The sequence below is a fragment of the Ictalurus punctatus genome, chromosome 3 (genome assembly GCF_001660625.3).
Source record: "Ictalurus punctatus breed USDA103 chromosome 3, Coco_2.0, whole genome shotgun sequence".
NCBI lineage: Eukaryota > Metazoa > Chordata > Actinopteri > Siluriformes > Ictaluridae > Ictalurus > Ictalurus punctatus.
The window spans coordinates 29,915,614-29,939,930 of NC_030418.2; the positions used below are offsets into that span (position 1 = coordinate 29,915,614).

Here is a 24,317-nt window from a genome sequence, read left to right on the forward strand (position 1 = left end):
ATTAGTTTTACATATTAAGAAAGTGTGAATCAGAATCTTGACACCATTCGTGCTTCCTTCCCCAAACGTTATAAAACATTTTTCTTTTGTTTATGATTAAATTCTCGTATGGAAAATCATTTTAAATGCACAGACTGGTCAAAGTATGAAAACTGTAACTGTACATCTACCTGGTGGAGTAAAAATACACCAGTGCGGTAAGATGAACATTTTTTTTTTTTTTTACTGACAGTGCCCCAGCAATGACCTCACATTAGTGCCAATTGCTGTTTATGCAGTCAACAACATTAGCACATTTGTCTATTTAAATCGGTGGCACCTGTCAAAAGTAGCAGTCGTGCTATGCCACAGAATACATTCCAGGAATAACCCGAAGCTAAAGATGGCGCCATTCTCTCTGCGCTGGGCCACACTGAATCTGCTCATACGCCTGCCAGCAGGATCTGCTTTCACTGTGGGGTAAATTAGACTCCACGCACAGAAAACCAGCAGATATACCCTACATTATGGGGAGGAAAGTGATACATAGTTAAGCAGTGTCGACCCTTTGCTGAGCGTGGAATCGTTTTTCACCTCCATGCAAGTGGGCTGGAATTCTTTGTATTCTTGTCATGCACGCACTGGGCTAGCGGCCTATGATTAATTTCCGGGCTCTGTTGACTTTTCTGTGTGCTTTCCGAGCGTTTTGGCAGGTGCTCGACTCCAGGCAATCCATCTAATCTGAACTCGACATATCACAGTGTCTAATAATATTTTTTAAAAGGCCATAGGTTGCTGGCATTTAGCATCACAGACATGTCAGAGGAAAAACACAGTGACTATATGTAAGTGTGGGTGGTGATGAAATACCTCTATTAGAAGGTACAGTAATAGCCAGGAAGAGAGTTCTTGAAGGTGGACCTGTTAAGACACGGATCGTCGCCACACAGATCACTCCCACAAACTCACAGTTTTAAGGGGAATGACCCCTGAACTGTGACCGCTGGCTATATTCTCCTAACACCACACATCGCAAGGTTTTCTGTCTGGATGCCTTAACTCGTCTTTCTCTCTCTCTCCTGCAGATCTGAACGAGTGTGGCCTGAAGCCTCGACCCTGTAAACACAGGTGCATGAACACGTACGGCAGCTACAAGTGCTACTGCCTCAACGGCTACATGCTTCAGCCTGACGGGACCTGCGGAAGTGAGTCGCGCTTCGCTTTTGCTCATTTAGCCCTCAGCCATCCAGCTGGCGTGTTGCTCCACTTTCACGCACTAACACCACCACCGCTCAGTGCATTCGCCAGTCATGCGTGCTCGCTGTCGCAGATGGAAATGGCATGGCGCTAAGGCTGAACCCTAATGAGCAGATGCTGTTTTTGCGCTACACAGATTTAACTTCATGCACAGATGTCTGATGCATGTAAATTCGCCAACATATTCATCAGTGCGGCTTAATTAACAAGCTCAGGAGCCAACAGTAAGAATTTAAAAAAATGTCCAGTTCTGCTCAAATGGAGGAAGAAAGTGTGGAAATGAGAATAACCCATTTCTAAACGCTTTACTACTACACAAGTAGTATGAGTCTTGTTAGGATCTTGGAGAAAGTAGAGGAAGTAACCAGAGCCTTTCAAAAATCATGTCACTCTTAATGGGAACTGAGTGAAATGTTACTGTTAAACATTCCGCCATCAGGATCTAATGGTTTCCAATGGATTCAGCTGCAGAGGCAGCATATTTGATGTTGAATTGCTGTATCTTAATGTTCATTCTACATAACGTAGTGGTTTCTTGCAAACAGCATTCTTAAAATCCATTACACAATGTGATCACCATTATACCAAAAGTTTTTACCTCCTTTAATAGATTTTCAAAGAATGACTAATCTAGACTTAGTCACACGTAACCTGATCAACCTGTCATATTTATCCTATGGAAAATACAAAAGACTTACTAAAAATTACAAACCATTGTAACCACCAGGACCCAAGAGAAATGCTTAATAGTTGCCACTTTTTTTTTTCTTTTCGTTTGAACAGTGACCCTCAATTGTATACCAGACTATTCTGCAGGTCCATTTCTTTGGAGTGTAAAGTATTTTTTCCATCACTGAATGTTCTTTTCCCTTTCCATTGTAAGCTACTATGATTAATTTTTTTTTCTCCAGAATTTTTTTTTTTTTTTTTAACTCCCAGCAGTCACCCTATCAGCTTGGGGCATGGTTAGTCCCTGTAGAGGGCTTTACAGTGACTCAAATGAAAAATGAGAGAGAAAGAGTGAAGCGTGAACTTCAACCCTGCCAGTAAATCCTCATTCTTCTAGCTGGCCCTGAGCTATTCTCCCAGTGCTGAGAAGGCTGTGCCTGTGCTTGCCTCATGTTAACCACTGAAAAGGTTCAATATTTCTTTCTTCCAGATGGCCTGCACTACTGCAAGCACGCTCAAATTGTTGCTTTTATCAAAGAGGGCGTCAAGGGCAACCATACCGTCAGTTGTGGTTTTTCTGAGAGATTTTGTGCGGGCCTGGATGTCGGTCTTGAATGGTTCATATCCTTGAGCCATCAGGTTCTCCAAATGTTTTTGAAGTGGCGATAATTAATGGTTAAGGGCCTTGTTCACAATGAGATATGCTCGTGGATATAAAGGAGTGAGTTTTTTTTGTTTTACATATTGTTGTTTATTAAAACTCATGACTTTCAGTAATATCTGGATAGAGGAAGTCACAAGGCTTTCTCCAACAAATAAGAACAGAATGCATCCATTTTCCCTAAAAAAAAAAAAAGCAACATAAATGGTTAACCGTCTTGGAATTTTGATTAAGATTGCTGTTTGTCATTCAAAACATATAAAGGTGGTTGACAAATTAAAAGAATATTAATCTAAAGTATCTTAGAAAGGTGTTGCGCCATCATGAACAGCTTCAATGCTCCTTTGAAGAGTCGCCAAGTCTCTGGAAGTGTATTAGAGGACTGAGATCCAGTCTTCCTAAATATATTCCTGTTGATGTTTTGATTATGATGCTGAAGAGAGCTGTCAAACACACATCGCTCCAAAATCTCCTGTAGGTGTTGAGATCACGTTGAGATCTGTTGACGGCATGTGATTTACACTACATAATTTTCATCCTCATCAAATCATTCAGTGAGTCCTCATTTGCTATGGACCAGGAACACACTGAAAGAGACCACTTGCTTCAGGACGGAAATGTTCCATCATAGGATAAAAGTGATCAGCTAGAAGAACCTTGGATTGATTTGCAGTGATGCTGCTCTCTAGGGGGACAAGTGGAGCCAAAGCATGCCTGGTGTTCCTTTAATTTGTCACCAATTACGTCTTCAGACTTCACATTTTATTTCCCCAACATGGCCACTGGCCTTTTTTATTTTGTAATAAAATAGCTGGTACCCCAGCAGAACCAAACCCAGAGTAGTGGGGATGGGATGTTGGAAGGATTTTGATCCTTTCTAATTTGCATAATCATGTATCCATCATTGCATTCTTCATGAGGGTCAAAGAGGGTAAAAATGCTCCCAGGCTGTTTTCACTATTCAAAGTAGATTATTTTTAATATCTCCAGATATTTAAAGGCTTAAGTCATCCCCTGAAGTCTTGATGTCTTCACGTAAACCTTCACTTCCCTTCACAAATTTTGAAATCCAACAAATCTAATACTAAGTAATATTTATCTGTCAAAATTTGAGTACATAGTAATTTAGTTTGGCCTGAGTATTGCCACCACCTTGTACTTCGTTATTATAAGACTGCTGAAGAACTGCTCTGTTTTTAGACTCTTAATAAGCCCATTTGCAGCCCTGCTGATGTTTTCACAGCTCTCCATATTTGGCTGGTAGGAATAATAAGCAATTTCATTTCCCTGTTATTTTGGAAAGAGCAGCTTGAACCCATTGATGATCTCGTAGTGGTGTGGAGTAGAGAATGAAGCAGTTTTCTTTTCCTCAGTGCATTGTTGGAGATGGTGAGGTAATAATACGAGGTTATCATCTCCAGTAGTCTTTTGCCTCAGGGTCAGATAGACCCACTTAGAAAGTTCAGTCCTCTGAGAAGAGCAGCTCTGAAAGCCAAATGATGAGGCAGACATTCTATGCCATTTGATACGAACCTGTGAATTTGTTGCGTTTGAATTATGTACATGTCTCTAATTTTTATTCATGCCAGAAGCATTATTGGTTTGCAAATCAAACTAACTAATCACTGTTCAGTTTACTACACTTCTCAATACTGAAATTAGTGCTCATGCTTTTTAGATGCAAAAAGAGAAGACGCTTTCATTCGGCAAAAAACAGTGGGGTTTAGAAACCTCTGTACACGTCTGAAATAGAAATGTAATTATACCACACAGCTTGTTTGAACAAAACAACCTTAGAAAAGTAGACTGTGGCTTTAAACCACCTGATCTCTTAAATATTGCACACATTTTCTAGTTCTTTTAAGTTTTAAGACTTGTTGGAATACATGCGCATTACAATGAAATTAGCTGCTTGGGGAAGACATGGTCATTATCGAAAGATTACACTTAAACGTGTTTATCATGGAAAAACACAAAGCTTTTGTTTGTAACCACATCAATCGTAAAAGTGAAATCTTAACAATTGTAAAAAAAAAAAAAAAAAAAAAAAGGCTGTTTATTTTAATTTGTTTGGTTTTCATAATAGAACAGTTTGGCTTGAATGAAATGTGCATATTTCTCTCTGTACATTGCTAATCTTGTGTCGTTACATTTGCACTGGTGCTACGGGGCTAATGTAGATAAGTAAAGGAAGCTTATAGCAGGGGTTCCCAAACTTTTCCAGGGCAAGGCCCCCCTATTGGCATTATCATTTGACCAAGGCCCCTCTTTTGCAAGATGTCTTTAAAACACATTAAAAATACAGACTTCTGAATATATCCTGCTTTTTTTATTATTAATAATTACATCTTACATCTTTACATTACATTACATTAGGAATTATATATATATATATAATTTTTTTTTTTTAAATCATGTATTTATTTATTCTTCACAACAAATTGTTGAGGGCCCCCCGGGCGCCCCTTGGCTGCCCACAAGGGGGCCCCCACTTTGAAAACCACTGGCTTATTGAACCAGTTTAGCACACATCACACACATGCCTCACAGGCTTGCTTTTGAACAAAAGGATAAAAGGAGGTGTGACACAAAGACAGAACTGTTAATTAGACACGATTCAATTCATAATGTTTGAAAATTTGATTTGTATATTCATTTTATTTATAAATTTGCAAGTACAGGTTTATTCAGCTAGTTTTTAAGCTAGCTACATGTAAATGTGCTTTTTTTTAATTGGCAACATTAGGTTCCTAGCGATAGAAGACGCATCAAACGTTTGAACATCAAACATGTCGTGACTGATTGACTACCTTTGAGTTAAGAAGGACTTTGCTTGAATGTTTTGTTTTTGTGTCTTTAATGCAAGGTAAGGTCATGGAAAATATCCAAATACATTGGAATGTATGTTGAACAGAATGTGCTAGTCCTGGTCTGTACATTCTTACTCTTGATGTTTATATCAGCAATCATGTCTCCTTCTTTTCATTCCCTTGTTTTGTGTGTGTGTGTGTGTGTGTCTCAGATGCACGGACTTGCAGTATGGCTAACTGCCAGTACGGCTGCGAGGTGATGAAAGGGGAAGTTCGGTGCCAGTGTCCATCTCCCGGCCTACAGCTCGCCCCAGATGGCAGGACATGCGTGGGTACGGCTGCTCGCTGTGAGCCAAACAAACTCTGCTACTTTACTCTGAATTCAAAAGCACTCTCATACGAAGAAGCACAACATCGAGAGGCTTTGCCTTTGCCTCCTTCTCCCTCTGGCTCTTGGCTTCTTTTTAACTCAGATTTGTAGCTTTCTAATCAAACGCAGGGGTCTTTTGTTGCCTTTTTTGGTGCTAGCGGTGAATCAGTAAAAGATGACAAACAGAGTTTTGTAATTCAAATAGCTGCAAACAAGTACACAGATTCTCTTGTAGCGCTCCGCTCCTGTGGTATTCCAGCAGCTCTTGACAACCGCACAATGAGCTCTTTTTTTTCTTTTTCCCTCCGATGCTCTAATTACAGAGCAAGTGCTTGGAGATTGCATAGTGGCATCCGTTAATGGCCATATTAATGCCCTTCCACAGGTGCAGAGACGTTAAAGCGGTTCACGTCCTTTACTCCACGCTTAGACGTGTCTCCCTGCACAACAATAAATCACAGATGGGAATGGGAACAAATTGTTGCAGTTAACCCGTGTCATGTTTTAAATATATACTTCTGTAACAGGGGATGAGCTAAATCTTTCGTCCTGGCCTTCCTCGTTTTTTATTTTCTTCCCCTGGTCTACTTTTTCATCCCTCGTGTTTCACCCTGGAGAGTGGAGTTGTGGTGTCTCGAACTAAAGCCCATCAATCACAAAGTGGGTGTCGATGGTGTTTCTGAAGCACGGGTGTTCTGGTGTTGTAATATTTTAGGAGAGTACTTTTACAAGCCCAAGGGACAGCTACAATAGATAGATGTTGTGACATAAATCAGACGAGAGGGCAAAGTTGCCGGAAGCCATTGTCATATCTGCAGAATTGTAACCTTCCATCATTAGGTTGTTGCCTTATAAACTGGGGTAACAACGATGGAATTCTCTAGGATGGAAATACTCCACGCATCAGTCATAACTTGGGAAAAAAGCATCCGTTGTATGACAACGTGAATGAAGAGCCTTTTGATTTACGATTCCCACAAGTCTATTTTTTTTCCCCCAACAGATTTTGACTAATAGCGTCATCCGACGTGTTTTGTTCCTCGTCTGACTGAGCAATCAATCAAAAGTGTTTGTCTGGGGGGAAAAAAAAGAGGAGGTAAAAGGAAACGATCCTAATTGCGTGATTATGGAATCAAATGCTGCTCAGGCAAGCTGAAACTCCAGTACAGTGTTTTGGACAAGGACAGGAATGATTGATGAAGCATTGTTGCCTCCCTCTCTCTCTCTCTCTCTCTCTCTCTCTCTCTCTCTCTCTCTCTCTCACACACACACGCACACACACACTCTCTCTCTAACTTAGCACACACAGCATTCTTTACTTCTACACCCATGCGTGAAATATCCCAGCGAGAGTTTATTCTGCATTACCCTATGCATAAATTCTAGGGTGAGAGACGTGAAATGTATTCCTGACCGTCCACACAGACTGATCCTCTGAAGCTTTCTATCTAGATTAATCCATAATCTACCAATTCATCCAGTCTGGGGAAGATAATGCAGTCGGAATTCCGAGGGAGGATATAAAAAAAAAAAAAATTCAAAAAGGATGACTCAAAAGGCTGCTTGCTTTTCAGACGTGGACGAGTGCGCCACAGGCCGCGGCGTCTGCCCCCGCTTCCGCAAGTGCATCAACACGTTCGGGAGTTACATCTGCAAGTGTCATGACGGCTTCGACCTACAGTATATCAACGGCAAATACCAGTGTATAGGTAAGCGCATGGACACGAGGCTGCTGTGAAACATAAAATATTGAACATGTATGAGATTTTAAATATGTATAAGTGGACTCTATGTGCATAAGAATGACAATAGCTATAGTAGATATTAAAGGAGTTCTTTTAAGTGAGACAGTATGTTTTTAAAGTGATCTATGGGAATGGTTCTTTGTACTTGAGTTGCATGTACCTAACAAGTAATGGAAGTCTGAAGAGAACTTTTCCATAAATGTCTGCCTCAAACTGCACCCAAGTCTTCAGTAATGACACCCAGAAAGGCTAAGTAAGAAATAAAACACTACAGGCGTGCTGTTATAGGGCTGTTATTCTATAATGTATTTTCTTTATTCGCTAAAGAGCGACACAGTGTACTTTTGAGGCATTTATAGTTACTTTTTAATGTTGTGTCGAAACTCATTCGTTTCACACAACTGTGAAACTACTTAGTTCACTTGTACAACAGCTATAAGCAATCAAACAAAACTTGTCATGTTACCTAGAAACTTACAGCGTTTCCTCTGACTGTCACAAAGAGCTGACACTGGAGACTCCTTCCATAAATGTTAAATAAACATCTCCTTACAGAAATTTTTTGTTTGTTAAACAAGAAGACATCTTTAGTTGGTTGATTATTCTACTTAGGATACGTAGTGGCCATCATACATTTCCCTGTGAATTATCTGTTACTGTACAAACTTTAATGTGTTAGAATGTGCAGATTAATATAAACCTCTACTGTAACTTGGCTTGCGGCCATTACTACGTTTTGAGCTGCTGCCATAGAAAATGATTCAACACCATCAAACAGATTCAGAATTGAGTGCTGTGGTGTAATGTAGCTTATGTCAAAGTGACCTAGCTGAACACTATAACACTGCGGGGTTGCCATGTTGGACATATGCAACTTATGGACCATCTCTTCTATTTTAAATAAATAAATAACCGCAGCAACAACAACAACAACAACAATAATAATAATAATAATTATGTCAAAGTAAAGCAAAATAAATGAGGAAAAGGTCAGGCATGGTACTCTTGGTTGTTTGATTATATTTAATGCAATGGGACAGTTGTGTCAATAACCCCCCCCCCCCCCCCCCCCCCCCACACACACACACACACTTTACTGTAAATCAGTTACAAGCTCTGAATAACAGCACATGGTATTTAAATGGCCTTTTATGCCACTGTGTTAAAAACTGATCTGGGAGCTTCGATGATTTGTGATTGAAGAGATGTAGCACATCGCAACAAACCAGATGGCCTAAAGGAGACAGTGCAGAACAACAACCCCAGTGTTAAATTAACACATATGATGTTGTGTATAAATATTTGCTCCCATCCTGATTTTTTTTCTGTTTCTGTGTATATTTCATAATAAATAGTTTTAGATCTTCAAACGAAAAACATCCTACAGCAAAGGCATCCTGAATAAACACAATATAGTATTTTTTTATTATTATTGAAGGAAAAAAAACTATCCAAAGCTATCCAACACGTATCATCAATGTGAAAAACTAATTGGCCGCTAAAACTTAAAATCTGGTTGTGCCACCTTTAGTAGCAATGACTGCAACCAAATACTTCACTTACTTCTAGGACCAGGATTTACTCCTGTGCTTTGGATTATTGTCTTGCTGCATAATCCAATTGCGTTTGAGTTTCAATTTACGGACTGAAGAACGGACATTCTTTAGGATTTTCTGTTAGAGAGCAGAATTCATGTTTCCCTCAATTATTGCAAGTTGCCCAGGCTCTGAAGCAGCAAAGCATCCCCACACCATCACACTTCCACCACCATGCTTGAGCGTAGGTATGATGTTCTTTTTGTGGAATTCTGTGTTTGGTTTACGCCAGATGTAACGGGACCCCTCTCTTCCTAACAGTTCCACTTTCGACTCATCAATACACAGAACATTCTCCCAAAAGGTTTGAGGATCATCAAGGTGTGTTTTGACAAAATTCAGACGAGTCTTAATGTTCTTCTGGGTTAGAAGTGGTTTTCACCTCGCCACTCTTCCATGGATGCCTGTTTTACCCAGTGTCTTTCTGATAGTGGAGTCAGTGACCTTTATTGATTCAAGAGAGGCCTGAAGGTCCTTAAATGTTGTCCTTGGCTCTTTTGTGACTTGCTGAATGAGTCATTGCTGTGCTCTTGGAGGAATTTTGGAAGGTCGGCCATTTCTAGGAAGGTACAGTACTGTGCCGAGTTTCTCCATTTGGAGATAATGGCTCTCACTGTGTTTCTTTGGAGTCCCAGAATCTTGGAAATAGCTTTGTAACCCTTCCGAGACTGCTGTATTTCAATCACCTTCTTCCTCATCATTTCTGGAATTTCTTTCGACTTTGGCATAGTGTGTTACTGGGTAAGACCTTTTAACCAACTTCATGCTGTTGAAAAAGCTCTATTTAAGTGCTGATTTGATTGAACAGGGTTTGCAGTAATCAGGCCTGGTTGTGTTTAGTCCAGCTGAACCCCATTATGACTGCACTTTCATAGATTTGAGGAATTAGTACTGTAACTACGGGGGCAAATACATTTTCACAAACTCCCAGTTGGTATTAGATAACTTTTTTGCTCCAATATATAACATTATCATTTAAAAACTGTATTTTGTGTTTACTCAGCTTGCCTTTGTTTTATCTTAGCTTGCCTTTTGTTTTCATTTCTGAAACAATTTAGTATGAGATCTACACAAAACCAGAAGAAATCAAATACTTTTTCACACCACTGTAAGTCCAGATGGACAGACAGGAACATTGTAAACGCTTCAGTTTTTTGTTGTGTACTTTGAATATCTCGAGGTGGCCTTATTATTTTCTGTAACATTCACATTTTTTACTTAACAATACTTTTTAATTAATAATAAAAAACATTGTCAAGATTACATTCACTGCTGCACTGGGGAACTTACTGTTTATAATAAAGATTTAAGTGCTTATTAGTACTAATAATTTTTCAGTCTGTTTGCCCAAAGCAACTGTAAATGGGCATCCCTTATTAGCATTAGCACCTAATTAGGCATACGGTTTTATATTTGCTTGTACATGCAGTGTCTCTGAGGGTAAACACTGGTGGTATAATTCTTTCAGATGTGGATGAGTGCTCGACCGGACAGCACCAGTGTAGCACATACTCCACCTGCTACAACACACCGGGCTCCTTCAAGTGCAAGTGCAAGGATGGTTTCCGAGGGGGCACGGGTCACGAGTGCAAACGTGAGTATGCTCAGCTCAGTAACACAGTCCTTATGGTCTCAGCTATTCAATACATGTGAACACTGTCCAATCAGAATCAATATTTTGCATCGCTGTGGTATAGATGTATTTTTGTAGGCCCACCTGGAAGTTAGCATCATCCAGGCTCCCTTGAATCCAATAGGATTTGTCCATTGGCTTGTGGTTTATTGCAGAAAATAAGCTCTTAATGAGTCTTATATGTTTTCTTCATCAAGATAATCTTCACAAATGAACACAACATTTATGAATTTTGAAGCCTAAACATAATCGGCAGAAGTAAACACCTAAAGGTAGGCTCTAAATGAACTACACGACAGTCGCATGACTTCAGCGTCACCAGCACTAAGCTTCCGACAATTGGAAAATACTATAAATTGACAGATCTACAAGTTGGAATGTTTGAGTTGGAATAGTTTGCAAGAGCGTGAGTATAAACACAACGAGGCTGTAGTAGATGAGTTTTCCTGATTGGTATGATGACGTTTAATGTCTCTGTAGTCCCATTTAGATATGTAAACGCTTAACAGTATCAGGGGTATTACTGATGTATTTTATGTTGTAGAATAAGACGTGAAAATATCTTGAGCTTGTGTTAACCACAGAACTTATTTCAGGCATTTAACCAAAAACCCTTTCAAAAAACCCATTGACTTCGGGATGATGGAACCGGAAGTGCTAAAATGCTAACTCATTTTCCTGTAGCACTCTATAATATGGTCTATATTTGGTACCTTGGCTGAACTGACTTCCTACCCCAACCAGACAGATTTACTGTTAGGTGTTGTTGATTGTAAACCAAATAAGGTGCAAAAAAATTATAGTTCCAAAATATATCAAATGCAGATAGAAAAATAAACATACAAACAGGAAAAATATACATTAAAAAGGCTGTTCTGACTTGAGGAAAACACATATATCAAATTGAATCATAGACAAAAATATATTCAAATATATTACAAATAAAATTATTAAAACAAATTGTTAAATACTAAATAGCTTTAAATGTATTCAAATATTCAAAGTGATGGTTTGAGTTATGGAGTTTTAAATTTTCATATAGTTGATGAGTAATGTATACAAACATTAAGAAAACACCTTTATGCTGGAACAGGTTTGGGCCTCTTCGTTCCAGTGAAGGGAAATTGTAACGCTACAGCTTACAGAGACATTCTATAGAATTGTTTGCTTCGAACTTTGGCAACAGTTTGGAGATATATGTTTGTAAGGGTCAGGTGTCCACAAACCTTTGGGCATATGGTGTACGTATACTGTATGTGTGCGTAACAGTTTGGCCCACAGCATTCTCATTATGGCATTCGATAAGATGTTGTGATTTACCACATTGCTCAACTCTAATAAGACTCACTGCTGTAAAGGTAAATGTAATGAGCACCACTTTGTTCAGAAGTAGCATAAGATACTTCTTTGCCGTGATCGTTTTGAGAATGTTGTCCTTTCCCAGCATACACACATACAGCTGCATTGTGCTGTCATGTTAGCACAGATTGTTTTGTCAGACGTTCACACTGTATTTTAATTACATTTCTGGAGATTATTGATTAGTTTCAGATGTAGGCTGACTGAGCCTTCTTATTCTCTTGTGTATCTATTATGTGCTCCGTTTACTATTAATTCAGCTCCAGCTTTTCAGCCCTAACAGGCAAAAAAAATGGTGTTGCTTTTAAACATTAAATAATGACCTATCGATTTTACACTGCTCCACAAATGCACACCATGAGGTTCACTAGTGTGCTGAGTTTTTCCATTTGGAGGTTATGGCTCACACTGTGGTTATTTGGAATCCCAGAGTCTTTGAAATAGCTTTGTAACCCTTCCGAGACTGATGTATTTCAATCACCTTCTTCCTCGTCATTTCTGGAATTTCTTTCAATCTTGGCATAGTGTGTTACTGGGTAAGACCTTTTAACCAACTTCATACTGTTGAAAAAGTTCTATTTAAGTGCTGATTTGATTGAACAGGGTTTGCAGTAATCAGGCCTGGTTGTGTTTATTCCAGCTGAACCCCATTATGACTGCAGTTTCATAGATTTGGAGAATTAGCACTTTAACTATGGGGGCAAATACATTTTCACACAGGCCCAGTTGGTATTGGGTAGCTTTTTTGCTTCAATATTTTACATTATCATTTGAAAACTGTATTTTGTGTTTACTCAGGTTGCCTTTGTTTTATCTTAGATTTTGTCTTCATTTCTGAAAATGCAAATGCACGCTCGTACACACACACACACACACACACACATTTACAGTAGTCTTTACTTATGCCATGGTGTCTTTTCTCATACACTGAAAAAGGTACAAAGGTTTTATTGGTTCTTTATTGTTCAGTCTGGTATAACATCATGTAAGGATTTTTAATAGCACAGGACACTAAACACATTAAACATTAAAGTTAATATCCACCTGTCAGTTAGTCGCATGAAATTACATAGAGTACCAAGCTCAGCGTTTAGTGTTCAGTGGCCTCTTTTCCATAAGAGGGTCTTACAAAGCTGTGTTTGTTGGTATAACGCCCACTGCTCTGTGCAAACACAGGAAAAGTTAATGAATTATTTCCATAACAGGAGGTTTAACTGTCAGGTTTAATTTCTTTTTCAGTGAGAAATGATTCAGCATTAAGCCTCCTTGTGAGAACATTGTTATTTAAGTAACAGCCTTTATATGCTGTAATGAAGCATGTCAACCATGAACACCATTCCCAAACACACTAACTGTTCTATATGAAACTTATGACTTAAACTTATGCCTGTATATGAAGTCAAAAACACTTACTTATTTCCTGTTTGGTGTTACATATCACATCTCATGTGTAGACTCAAATAAATGAAAATATGTTAAAGTCCCACATCATTCATGCAATGATATAGATTTTTTTAAAAATGCAAATCTGATCACTTAATTACAATGTAAGTGTTAAGGAAAATGCATCATATGGTCATATAGTGTATACCGCATTGTCTAGTACAAAACTTTGTGTTGTCATTGGTTAGGTAGAAAAAGAATAGGGAAAGAAATACAAACCTCTATTTTACAATGAATCTACAAAACACTTGAAATCCAGTATGTTAAAAATGAAAATGAAATACGAGTGTAATCTGCAAAAAATTCTATACATACAAAAATGTTGTCGTTTTCTTTAATTAAAATGACATGGCTCGTGACATTGTTGTTTGATCAATACACTTAGCCATCCCCAGAGTGATCATTGAGCCTCCCCTACCTGGGAACAACAACAGGATTCCAGATACAGATCAGAAGAGGACCACTACCACGTCTCGACCACCGGTGACACCCAAGAGGATCGGCCCGAGCACAGCATCCTCCAAAACACCTTCACCACCAAAGAAAATCATCCCAACACCCAAAAAACCAACCATCCCAACCCATAAACCACCTATGACCTCTCCCAGACCCCCCACCATAGTTACTCATAAGCCCCATGTCATCACTCACCATCCCATGACCACCACCTCCACCAAAGCCCCAGCTCCATCACCAAGGGTACCAGTTGTACCCCCTCGCAGGACTCCTGTCCCTCCAGTTACTCCCTTGGACAACAACATCCACAAAGACAACAATGAAAAACAGAGAGGAGACGTCCACAGTAAGTACTAACCTTTAAAAAAAAAATCTCTTTATTATCCTTTTCGTACTCTTTTTAAAATTATTCTTCAAGGGTTCTTTGTCGCTTTAAGACTAAAATAATGCTTAGTTCTAGGGTTCTAAAGAAGGAACATCATAGACCTAAGAGCTAAGAACTAAGAGTTCCCCCCAGATGGACAACCAAAGAACACTTAAAGGTTCTGGATTTAACCTGGATTTATTTCCTTAAAATGTACTGCACACTTTGTGCTGCTTACTGGATTCTGTAGTTACAGGTTCTGTTTAGTGCCCTAAAAGTTTTATTTGGATTGTCCTCAGTATAAGTAAAAGTCATTTGGAAAACTGTTGGAAACTGTAAACCATCCAAAGAACCTTTAATGAGCCTTTTTCTTAGAACGTAACAATATATCCCAAACCACAGTCTGCTCACTATATAGTGCCCTGTTAAGGTATTGTCCAAAAGTGTAGCATAGAAGATCCTGGTACCATCACGAATTCCCAAAATACCCCTAAAGCTTTCTTACATTTGTTCTTTTGGAGAAACCCTAAAGCAGGGTGTTTTCTTATCGGGGACGGTTCACAGAAGAATCCGTTTAGGAAGCTAAAACCCTTAACAATCCAGAACTTTTGTGGAACCTTTTTTAATGCAGGGTCCAGATAACATATTCTATTGACATTATAATGCAATATAAAGTCTTGCATACTTGCATACTGAATCAGGTGTGATTTTGTACACATTTGCAATGGATGGTATTATTATTTCTGTGATGAACAAACCACACATGTACTTCATTGACAATTTCTGTTTCCTCTATTAGTGTACTACTGTAGATAGTGCTGTCCAAACTCTCTAAATCTCTAGAACATCAAAATTCCACTGAAAGTTGTGATAGTCCAGTCACGTAAAATTCTTTGCTCATAAAGTTCTGGATAAGGAACTAACATGACTGAATGGTGACAGTGGTTACTATTTAATGCTTAGCCATTGAGAATTAGTCCATGGTTATAAATAAGACATCAGGCATTTGACCAGCACCACAGTCTCTGAACTGGTAAGACACATTTGTTTTGAATTTGTTGTGGGGAGAATAAATACATAGTTCTCTGTTTATTCATCTTTAAATATTCTGTTTTCATTAACCTTTTGTCCTTGGTTCTTTAATCAGACCAGAGAAGGTAACCTGATGTCTCTGGCCTTGTAGTCTTATTACCTGCTAAATAATTTACATAAGTGTATATGATATGATTGGGTGCAACAGAGGAGCCATGTTGGTTCATGTTTAGAAAACTAGAGTTGCTGAACTATGGCTAGAACTATGGCCATTTTGGATATAGTTTACGTTCCAAGACGATAATCCAGAATGATGATGTTAATGTCTATCAATTTGGTGCTTATTTCTCGCAGACTGATCTGGTGCTTTGTATCAGTTGGGTTCACCAGTAGGGGAAACATCAGTTTTGCTTTGGGAAGGAAAATAACATCCGAAAGCCTCAGCTTCCAGATGGCAAGGCGTAATGAGAACAGAAAAACAGTGATGACTATTACATTACCGGTCAACATTGCCAAAGCACATCAGTCAATTACCTCCTGCTGGAACCGAACCCTCACCCACCGGCTGTAAAAAATTTCGTGGCTGAGATGTTAGGAAACGTGAGAAGAAGCTCATTAGAACCACATTTCTGAAATTGATTCGAAACAATAATGATTGAATGAAGCAGTTAGGAAAGCGTTGCTAGCGGCAGCACTTACACCTGTAGTGCTTTGTAATGACTTTGTCCTCTGTGAGTTTATTTCATTAATTTATTTATCGGCGCTGGAATGAGGGCACGTCCGGAGAATGCGGTTTTCAACTACAAGATAGGGAGGTAATTGAAATCAATGTAGTAATCACAAAGTAAGGCTTGGGCACATGGCCTTATCTCCTCTCTGTTATCCTGTTCTATAATTGGCACATACATGGCACAGGGAAATGTCACCAATCTAGCATCAGGTCCTCGTCACTCTTTTGGGAGAAAAGATTGAGAGGGCGACTTGTTTAGCCTTGAGCGTGTGTTTGTCTCCTCTGACTGAACATGGCTCTGTTTGGCTTTCCAAATGTTTGCAAAGAACCAAAAGCGATGAATAGAAACAAAGATCAGCAGAGGTGGGGCGTTAAAGGGCAAAAAAGAGCAACGTGAAACTGGGGAAAAGCGCCTGAGGCATGACACGGAAAGCCTTTTCGGAAATCTGCTTCTTCCCTGCTATTATGAAAAAGTTTTTTTTCTAGCCGTAAATCCTATATAAGCATCTCCTCACAGAAAACTTCACCGAATTAAACCAAATTAACAGGTCCAGAAGTTTCTTAATATGTTTATGTGGTGCATCTGCTGAACAAGACAAAAATAAATCAAATACTTTACTTCTGTAGAAAAAAACAAGTTAAGTCTAGAATTCTTAAGGGTTCTTCAGCTTGTACCTATAGTTTGGAAGTGCTGTGTGGAAGTAGAACCTCTTTAGGAAGCTTTACTTTTTAATAAACCCAACATCAGATCTTTAAAACATATTCATACATAATGTAGTAATATATGTAATATAAGGCAATGCTGAATGATTTTAATGATGAAGGGCTTATATGAAAACCTATGAGATTTATGTAATATGTGATTTATCTATGTGTCCTCACTAGCATCACATAAAGCTTTGAAACATCTATAAAGAATCTACTTTCTGGGAAGTGTATTTACTGTAAGGTCACACAGGAACATGGAATTGAATCTTATTCAACCCAAGTGGTGTTGCTCTGTTTGCTTTGAAAAAACATTATGAAGCCCCATTTCAATAAGTCACTTCTTTTTTGAAGATATATATATATGTATGTATGGCTAGGGATGATGTGAATAGGAATTAGAAGATGTCTCAAGGCTTCATGCTTTTCATTATTGCCATAATTACTGTTTTTTACATAAAGACAGAGTTAGATATTGCGTTTAAAATACTGTTACCTCACAAATATGACATACAGTAAACGCTTATAGATGTGATGTGAAGATGTGAAGACCATATTTCAGTCCCCCTAAACAAAATTGAGATCTAGTGTTGATGTGTGAATTTTAGTGGCTGGTTTCATTTTATGGTCCATTGAAATTTCTTTGTTGTTGGGGTCAGAGGTGACATTTTACGTAATTCAGTTGTGCTGGCATTACTGCAGACTTGGAAAACTCTCAAACATATTTACTAAGCAGTGAACGGTTTCCAAGGCCCTGGATGTCATAACAAAAGAGTTTAAGGCCTCTTGGCTTTCCATCTAAACCAACACCAGGAGCAATACTACATTTACATTTGCTCATTTCACACTTTTATCCAAAGTGACTGAGCAATGGAGGGTTAAGAATCTTGCTCAAGGTCCCAACAGTGGCAACTTGCCAGTTCTGGGATTTGAGCTCACAACTCTTCCTGATCAGTAGCCCAAAGCCTTAACCACTGAGCCTCCACTTCCCACTCAGTGGTGTCTGATTCTCTAAAATGTGCTCCAAAACTCCCATATAGCATCTCTAAGTCGATGTTTTGGTAAACATTTAAAAAATAAATGCGAAGGATCTTTAAGAGCAATGACACACTATTTTATTTATTTATTTATGTATTTATTTAGTGGATGCCTTGATAGCAAATGAGTAATGTATCAAAGTTGGCCCACACTTACGCCTCATTTCACCCCATAGTCCTGTAGAATGATGGTCATTCGACTCCTGGAACAGGCACACAGTCCAACTCTACCTAGATGGGACAGTATGTTACAGCCTAAATTAAAATGAAAACCAAGCACTGGCTACAGTCAGGACATTTTTGGCCCAGAGTCCAAATACCCTTTTTTTTGCCAAGAATCTTCTGCTAAGTGGTTCCTGAGTGGTGCAACAGAAAAGCATTCGCACTATCATCTAAAGATGGTGAGTTTGAATTCTGATGATGCTACGCTGTCTGTAGCCAGGAGCCCAAGAGCTGTCAGGTGGCATACTCTCTCTTTCCTATCAATCTCAGCAACACTAGCCAATCATGTGCATCTGTGAGCTCATGCATGCAGAAGTGGGTGGATAGCACCCCCGCCCCTCAACCCCCTCGCCCCGAAATTCCATAAGCAGCGGTTCCAAAAAATTTTTTGGAAAAGTTTTTTTTTCAGTTTGCTGGCTTCAGGTGCCTCGGAGAGACACGTGATGGGCATCACCCTCCCTGGTTGGTAACTGTTGGTTGATAGGGGAGAGCTGCCTGATGGGTGAAAATTTGCCAGGACTAAATTAAGGAAAAAAGAATCCTCTGTTGTCTTGGTAATTTTTTTGAAGTATGGTTTCTTACCCATTTTGTTGGTGCCACAGTAAAGTAATTATTCATTTCCACCTACAAAGAGCCTTCTAAATAATGCAAAACATTTATGGTTGGAAATAATACACCATCAAAAATTTACCATCCATCACAAGTTTTTAAAAAAAATAAGAAGAAGAATTCCTACAAGGTATCACTCAGAGCACCTTTCTGACACAGTGTAAATGTTTTGAATATGAATATTTCATAAAATTACAAGCCCTAAACATGTATACATACTGAATGTTGGGATATGCTGTGGTTGTGTTAGATTGAACCCAGAATCATTTATCTTCTGTGCAGTCAGCCATCATAATTGCATTTTTTCTCCAAGCAATTTCTGATGTATCTTTTTTTAATTCCCTGTAGTACCTCGGAATAATGGAGACAACAACGTTCTCGGTACTGATTTAGATATTGAACTGGGTAACACTGAAGAAGAGCTAAAAGACGACCCAGGTGCAGTACACTTTTCCTATATCTGCTGTACATCCATGTCTTTGTAGTCTGGCTTCTGTCAATATTTACCAGCTCAGCTCGGCTTAGCAGTAAGGCAGCATCAATGCACTCGATATTGACACACGAACCTGATCTTTAAAGATTATCTTCTTATTCTGTATCATCGTGTATATGTTTGATAACGTGACATCCTGTCTCAGTTATAATCATATGCATGATTCATTTGTAATGCTTTCTGCAAAGGTCATATATTTAATTATCTACGATTGAAATTCTTAAAATGTTATAATACGTTAAGATGTTAGTTATGACAGTGCATTGCATTTTATAGCATAAATTGTTAACGAGTTAACATAAGGTGGTATTTATGACATGGTATCATAAATGTCAATTTCAATTCGATTTGATTGAATGAAGTAAAATTATGACTGAAAAGACTCGTTTTTTATTCATGAATCATAAACAATTCGAAACAATGTGCATTTTTGTCTGTATAAAACTAAATAAATCTAAATAACCACGAACAGAGGTTTCATATTATAAACAAAAAATCCTAAAGGTTCACCATATGTTAAAAATTAACTGTATAAATATTCCCAAAATATTTAGTTAATAAACCCTGACCCGTTGAAAAATGATCCACTGACGCATAATGAGTTCCGTAGCAGCACCTGAGCTTCCATTTTAAATTGAAATAGAGCTCCAAACTTGGCTAAAATGCCCGACTTCCAGCACAGTGCTGGAAACAGCTGTAGGTTGTTAGTTATCAAAAGTTAATTCATAACAGGCAATTTCCTTATGTCATCCCACTACTCACCACTCGATTACTTTTAAATATTATTTAAGCAATCTCTCGCATAAAAACAGAGGGCAATGCATTGATCCTAGTAATATATAATATTATGGCTTATGAATGTTCATAATTCATTACATATATGGCTACAACTCCTTTTATAGTCTAAAACAGGGTCCAGTATGTGTCTGGGAAGTGAGCCCAGGTTGCTATCCACTGTTTTTGCATGCCGTTAGAAGTGAGGTCAGAGGTACGCAAATTGTCTAACAATTTCAGTCTGTATCCTGGCACTCAGCGCTAAAACAGGATCAGTAGTCTGGCATGGACAGAGCTTTAATTGGCCCCTAAAACGTTGCAAATATCCATTTCTCCAACAAACTGATTGATGCTAGCCTGATGTATGTTTAGAGCTCATGTGACTGCATCAGTACTGAATTCAGAAGTGTGTTTTGTGTTATTTTTTGGAATCCAGCTGCATTTTTGAATGGCTTTGTAATGCTGTATTTGGTATTTTAGAGGCTGGATTTCTGAGCTGCTCCTTTGATCGGGGTCTTTGTGACTGGATCCAGCACAAAGAGGGAGACGTGCACTGGGAGACAGTACCAGACCCTTCAGGTAACTGCTTCACTAGAACTGAATCAGCATTTTACATATCCAAAAACAACAACAACAAAAAAAAAACTTACTGCTCAACCTAATAAAATTGTTAAATAACTGAATATATTAACCTTTTAAAAAGAATTTCTATCCTCATAGAACACCCCAAATACAGTATATTGTATCCTTTTTTTCCACCAGCAAAATTCAGCTATAAATTTGATCAATTTGATGTGTATGTAGACACACTGCTGCAAAAAAATTCTTACATTAAAGTCTTACATTTTCACCACAAAAAACTCCTTTTTTTAACCATAAACAAAATGTGGTAACAGAAACATACTACACTTGCATCTATATATAGTATTTCTATTAAATGTAAACTATAAGTAAGACTTTCTTTTATCATAAAAAGCTATAATTTTTTAACACAAATGGAGGATTGTGTGGAAGATTAAAATCTGCACTTTCAATAGATTTTCTCTGCTTCTTTGAGCAAGAAATTATGAATAATTCTGGAATAAAACACTTGGAGGCATGCTGTTAATATGAAACTAATCAGTGATGAGGTGATATGATTACTATTATTATTCAGTAACAGTGTGTGTGTCCCAACATGGTAGGTTTTGTTCCTTTTATATCATGGCAGTTTGCCAGTGCTGAAATGTTTTCATTTATTAAAGAATATGATACTAGAGGGATACTTTTTTTTATCCGTTTACATTTATGTTTAATGTTGCAGAACATCCACAAACAACTTAGTTTCCATTATCACTTATGTTATAACACCTATATACAGTCATTCCCTCACCAGCCTTAATTTCTTCCCTCTCTTTAAGTTAATAAACCATGTAATTGAGGTACTCCTGAATCTTTCAGGACTTAGAAAATTTTAAAGACCTTCCCATATGATTCTGCTACAAACACTGACACAGGTTAAATATATATATATATATATTTATACGTAGACTAAAAAAAGAACATAATACTGATTAGTGGCACGCCAGCCAATTTATTAAATAAAATAATTATTTTGACAAGTAACAATCCTGCCCAGGGAATGTTTTGCCCTAGCCTTTTGTTGTAAGTGCATGGTGTGCTGTTGGTTCTATTTTAGGTGGAAAGTATTTGACCATCTCTGATGCGGCGGGTAAGCGGAATGGCCGCGGAGCTCAGCTGGTTCTTCCCCTGGCATCTCCCTGGAACGAGGGTAACCTGTGTCTGGCTTTCCGGCACAATCTGGCGGGTCACCACGTGGGCATGCTGCAGGTGTTTGTGCAGAAAGGCCGACAGCACAGTCCAGCCGTATGGGGTCGCACAGGAGGCAGCGGCTGGAGGACGACACAGATCACACTGTGGGGCAATGGCCTGGAGAGTGTGAGTATGAGCGCACTCTCGTAAGATTACGCTTGTGCTCAGTTCTCGCTGAGATCAAATGGATATTGTAGCTAAACAGACAATGCTAGAATTATCTCCTGCGAGTAGTGCTAACTAGCACATTATCAATAGTAGTACTATTTTTGGTAGCACCTTAATAGGATAGAGATGATTGTGGATGTTCTCGCTCGGACAGCCCGAACTTGCTAAAAAACTATGCTCACGTCTAATTTATTATACAGTGGATAACTTCACTTCAAATTCAGGATTACAAAGCCCTATAACTGAAATAAATACCAAATACCCTGTAGGATAAGTGGTATAGAAAATGGATGGATGGATGGATATTCCCAAATTCTCACTCTTACTTGAGTGGATAATCTCACTGGGATGCAGTAGATTTGTAATTAGGAAGTGCTGCTGTATTAATAAAAACTGTCCTGTGCTTATGCTGAAAATCCTTTCAACACACTTAGTACTCTTTAATCTTCTACACCTGTATACTGTAATAATCATGTATAATCCCGTCTGTCTGGTGTCACCCAGAAGAGAATGGGTTTCCATTTGAGGGTGGTTCCTCTCAAGGTTTCTTCCTCATGTTGTATCAAGGAGTTTTTTTCTTGCCGCTCTTACCTGAGAGTAAGAGTCTACAGCCGCATTTCTATAAAGCTGCTTTCTGACATTAGCATTTCACTACTTTTACAAAAAAACAAAACAAAAAAACAACACTGGGTCATTGTAACCCAGACAGTGAGTTGAGGACTACACTGAAGAGCTCTATTTAATCCCCAGCTCAGAAAAATTAGATTTCATTTTAATGGATACTTGAGCATGTTGGATCAATGCTGTTACATCTGAATGATGTGTGCGTGTGTGTGTGTGTGTGTGTGTGTGCTTGCAGGTGATTGTGAAGGGTGAAAGGCGGAGAGGCCATACTGGCGAAATGGTCCTGGACGACATTAGTCTGAAGAGAGGTGTCTGTCAGGAAGAACACAACTTGAGGAGGCTCTAACAAACACAAACAGAAAACCCTCTCGCCCGACGATTCGCTTAAGAAAGAAAAGAGGGATCTGCTTTTCCGTGGACTTCCCTCAAGATTATGAGTGTGATTCCTACAGCAGACAAAAGCCCAATGCCTCCAGTAGCTGGATGAAATTGTGAATGGAAACAGTAGTTCCGAACACAGAAAATGTGCCAATTTCTTTTATAAATGTCATACACTTCTGTATGATTTCCAACGAGACAATAGGAAAATGGACCCAGCTGTGCCACGGCCACATGTTCGCTCTCGAGACTGCCTTTTTAAAGCCTTTTTAAACTAGCCCACGAGAGCATCATGTGCTTAAAATCTAGCCGAGAGACAACGTATTTCCATTGTATTATTGTAAATGTATCCGTGTGTACATATATATAAATATATATATAAATATAATTATAGATATATTTGGAAAAGATGCTTTGCTAGTGCAGAATTACAGTATGTGAATTCTTCAACTTGTCTAAGTGATGCAAGGCAATGTTTACACGACCCGATTTCAAGTGTTCTCTTGGCATTATGTATACTGTAATCTACCAGCCAGTCAAATTGTTTTGCATTATATTTTTAAGTGGCTGTATCAGCCATCATGTATTGGCATATGATACACGTGTGTACCCTTTAAATCTTACAGTATGATGATGTCAGTATTTAAAGATTTATGCCAATAAAAGTTGTGAATGTACACTTTATACATTGGTCTTGTGTATACTGCGTTGGTTTAAAGAAGCAGTTTGTACATTTTTGAGCACTCTGCTGCCTGTGAAGTGAATTGAAATTGCAATGACCAGCGTAACTGACAACGCCTTCTCTGGAAAAATCGTGTTTGTCAGGAGTGTTTTCAGCTTTTCTCTGGCCAGGGGTGGAGCTAATGCTGCCTTCATGACCACGTAGGGAAATAAGAAGATTCAGAAGATCAGGAGTCATGACTTCGCCGAGTTTATCATCCAAAACATGCTTTTAGCATCCACGGTACAAAGAAAGAACAAGAAATAAGTGTCTTTTAAAGTGTTTTTTTTAAAGAACCACTTTATCTTGTTCATGGTAGCAGTGGATCCAGAGCTTATCCCAGAACACACCCTGGATGGGATGCTACTCCATTATAGGGCACCATGCACACACACATTCTCACCTAGCGGTAATTTACAGTCACCAATCTACCGACCGTTGTGGTTTTTGGAAGGTGGGAGGAAACTAGAGAACCTAGAGAAAACCTACATTGACACTGTTGAACATGTGAAACACTGCAAAGGCAGTAATCGAGCTCCAGATCAAACCTCAGGAACCTTGGAGCTGTGAGGTGCTTCCCAATGCTACCCAGTGCAACACAAGCTGTATAATTTCCATACTAACATCCATTGTTAAAATAAAGGCAAATCTACCAAGCCACTTTTCTTGAG

At 38.7% G+C, this 24,317-nt stretch overlaps 1 protein-coding gene across 11 annotated transcripts in view; it reads left to right on the forward strand.

Annotated features, from left to right (window-relative positions):
* npnta (nephronectin a) overlaps positions 1-23,609 on the forward strand; it is a 64,831-nt gene extending 41,222 nt beyond the window's left edge. For 7 of the 11 annotated variants that reach the window (XM_017463310.2, XM_017463312.3, XM_017463311.3 and 4 more), the window contains 9 exons: positions 1,065-1,184; positions 5,589-5,708; positions 7,321-7,455; positions 10,555-10,680; positions 13,907-14,323; positions 19,025-19,114; positions 20,424-20,522; positions 21,622-21,881; positions 22,783-23,609. In XM_017463310.2, coding sequence (XP_017318799.1) covers positions 1,065-1,184; positions 5,589-5,708; positions 7,321-7,455; positions 10,555-10,680; positions 13,907-14,323; positions 19,025-19,114; positions 20,424-20,522; positions 21,622-21,881; positions 22,783-22,893 — 1,478 coding nt within the window. In that variant the 3' untranslated portion in view covers positions 22,894-23,609. The remainder of the gene's footprint in view (positions 1-1,064; positions 1,185-5,588; positions 5,709-7,320; positions 7,456-10,554; positions 10,681-13,906; positions 14,324-19,024; positions 19,115-20,423; positions 20,523-21,621; positions 21,882-22,782) is intronic. The other 4 variants (XM_017463313.2, XM_017463315.3, XM_047153968.2 and 1 more) reach the window with 1 other exon arrangement.
* Positions 23,610-24,317: the final 708 nt, after the last annotated feature.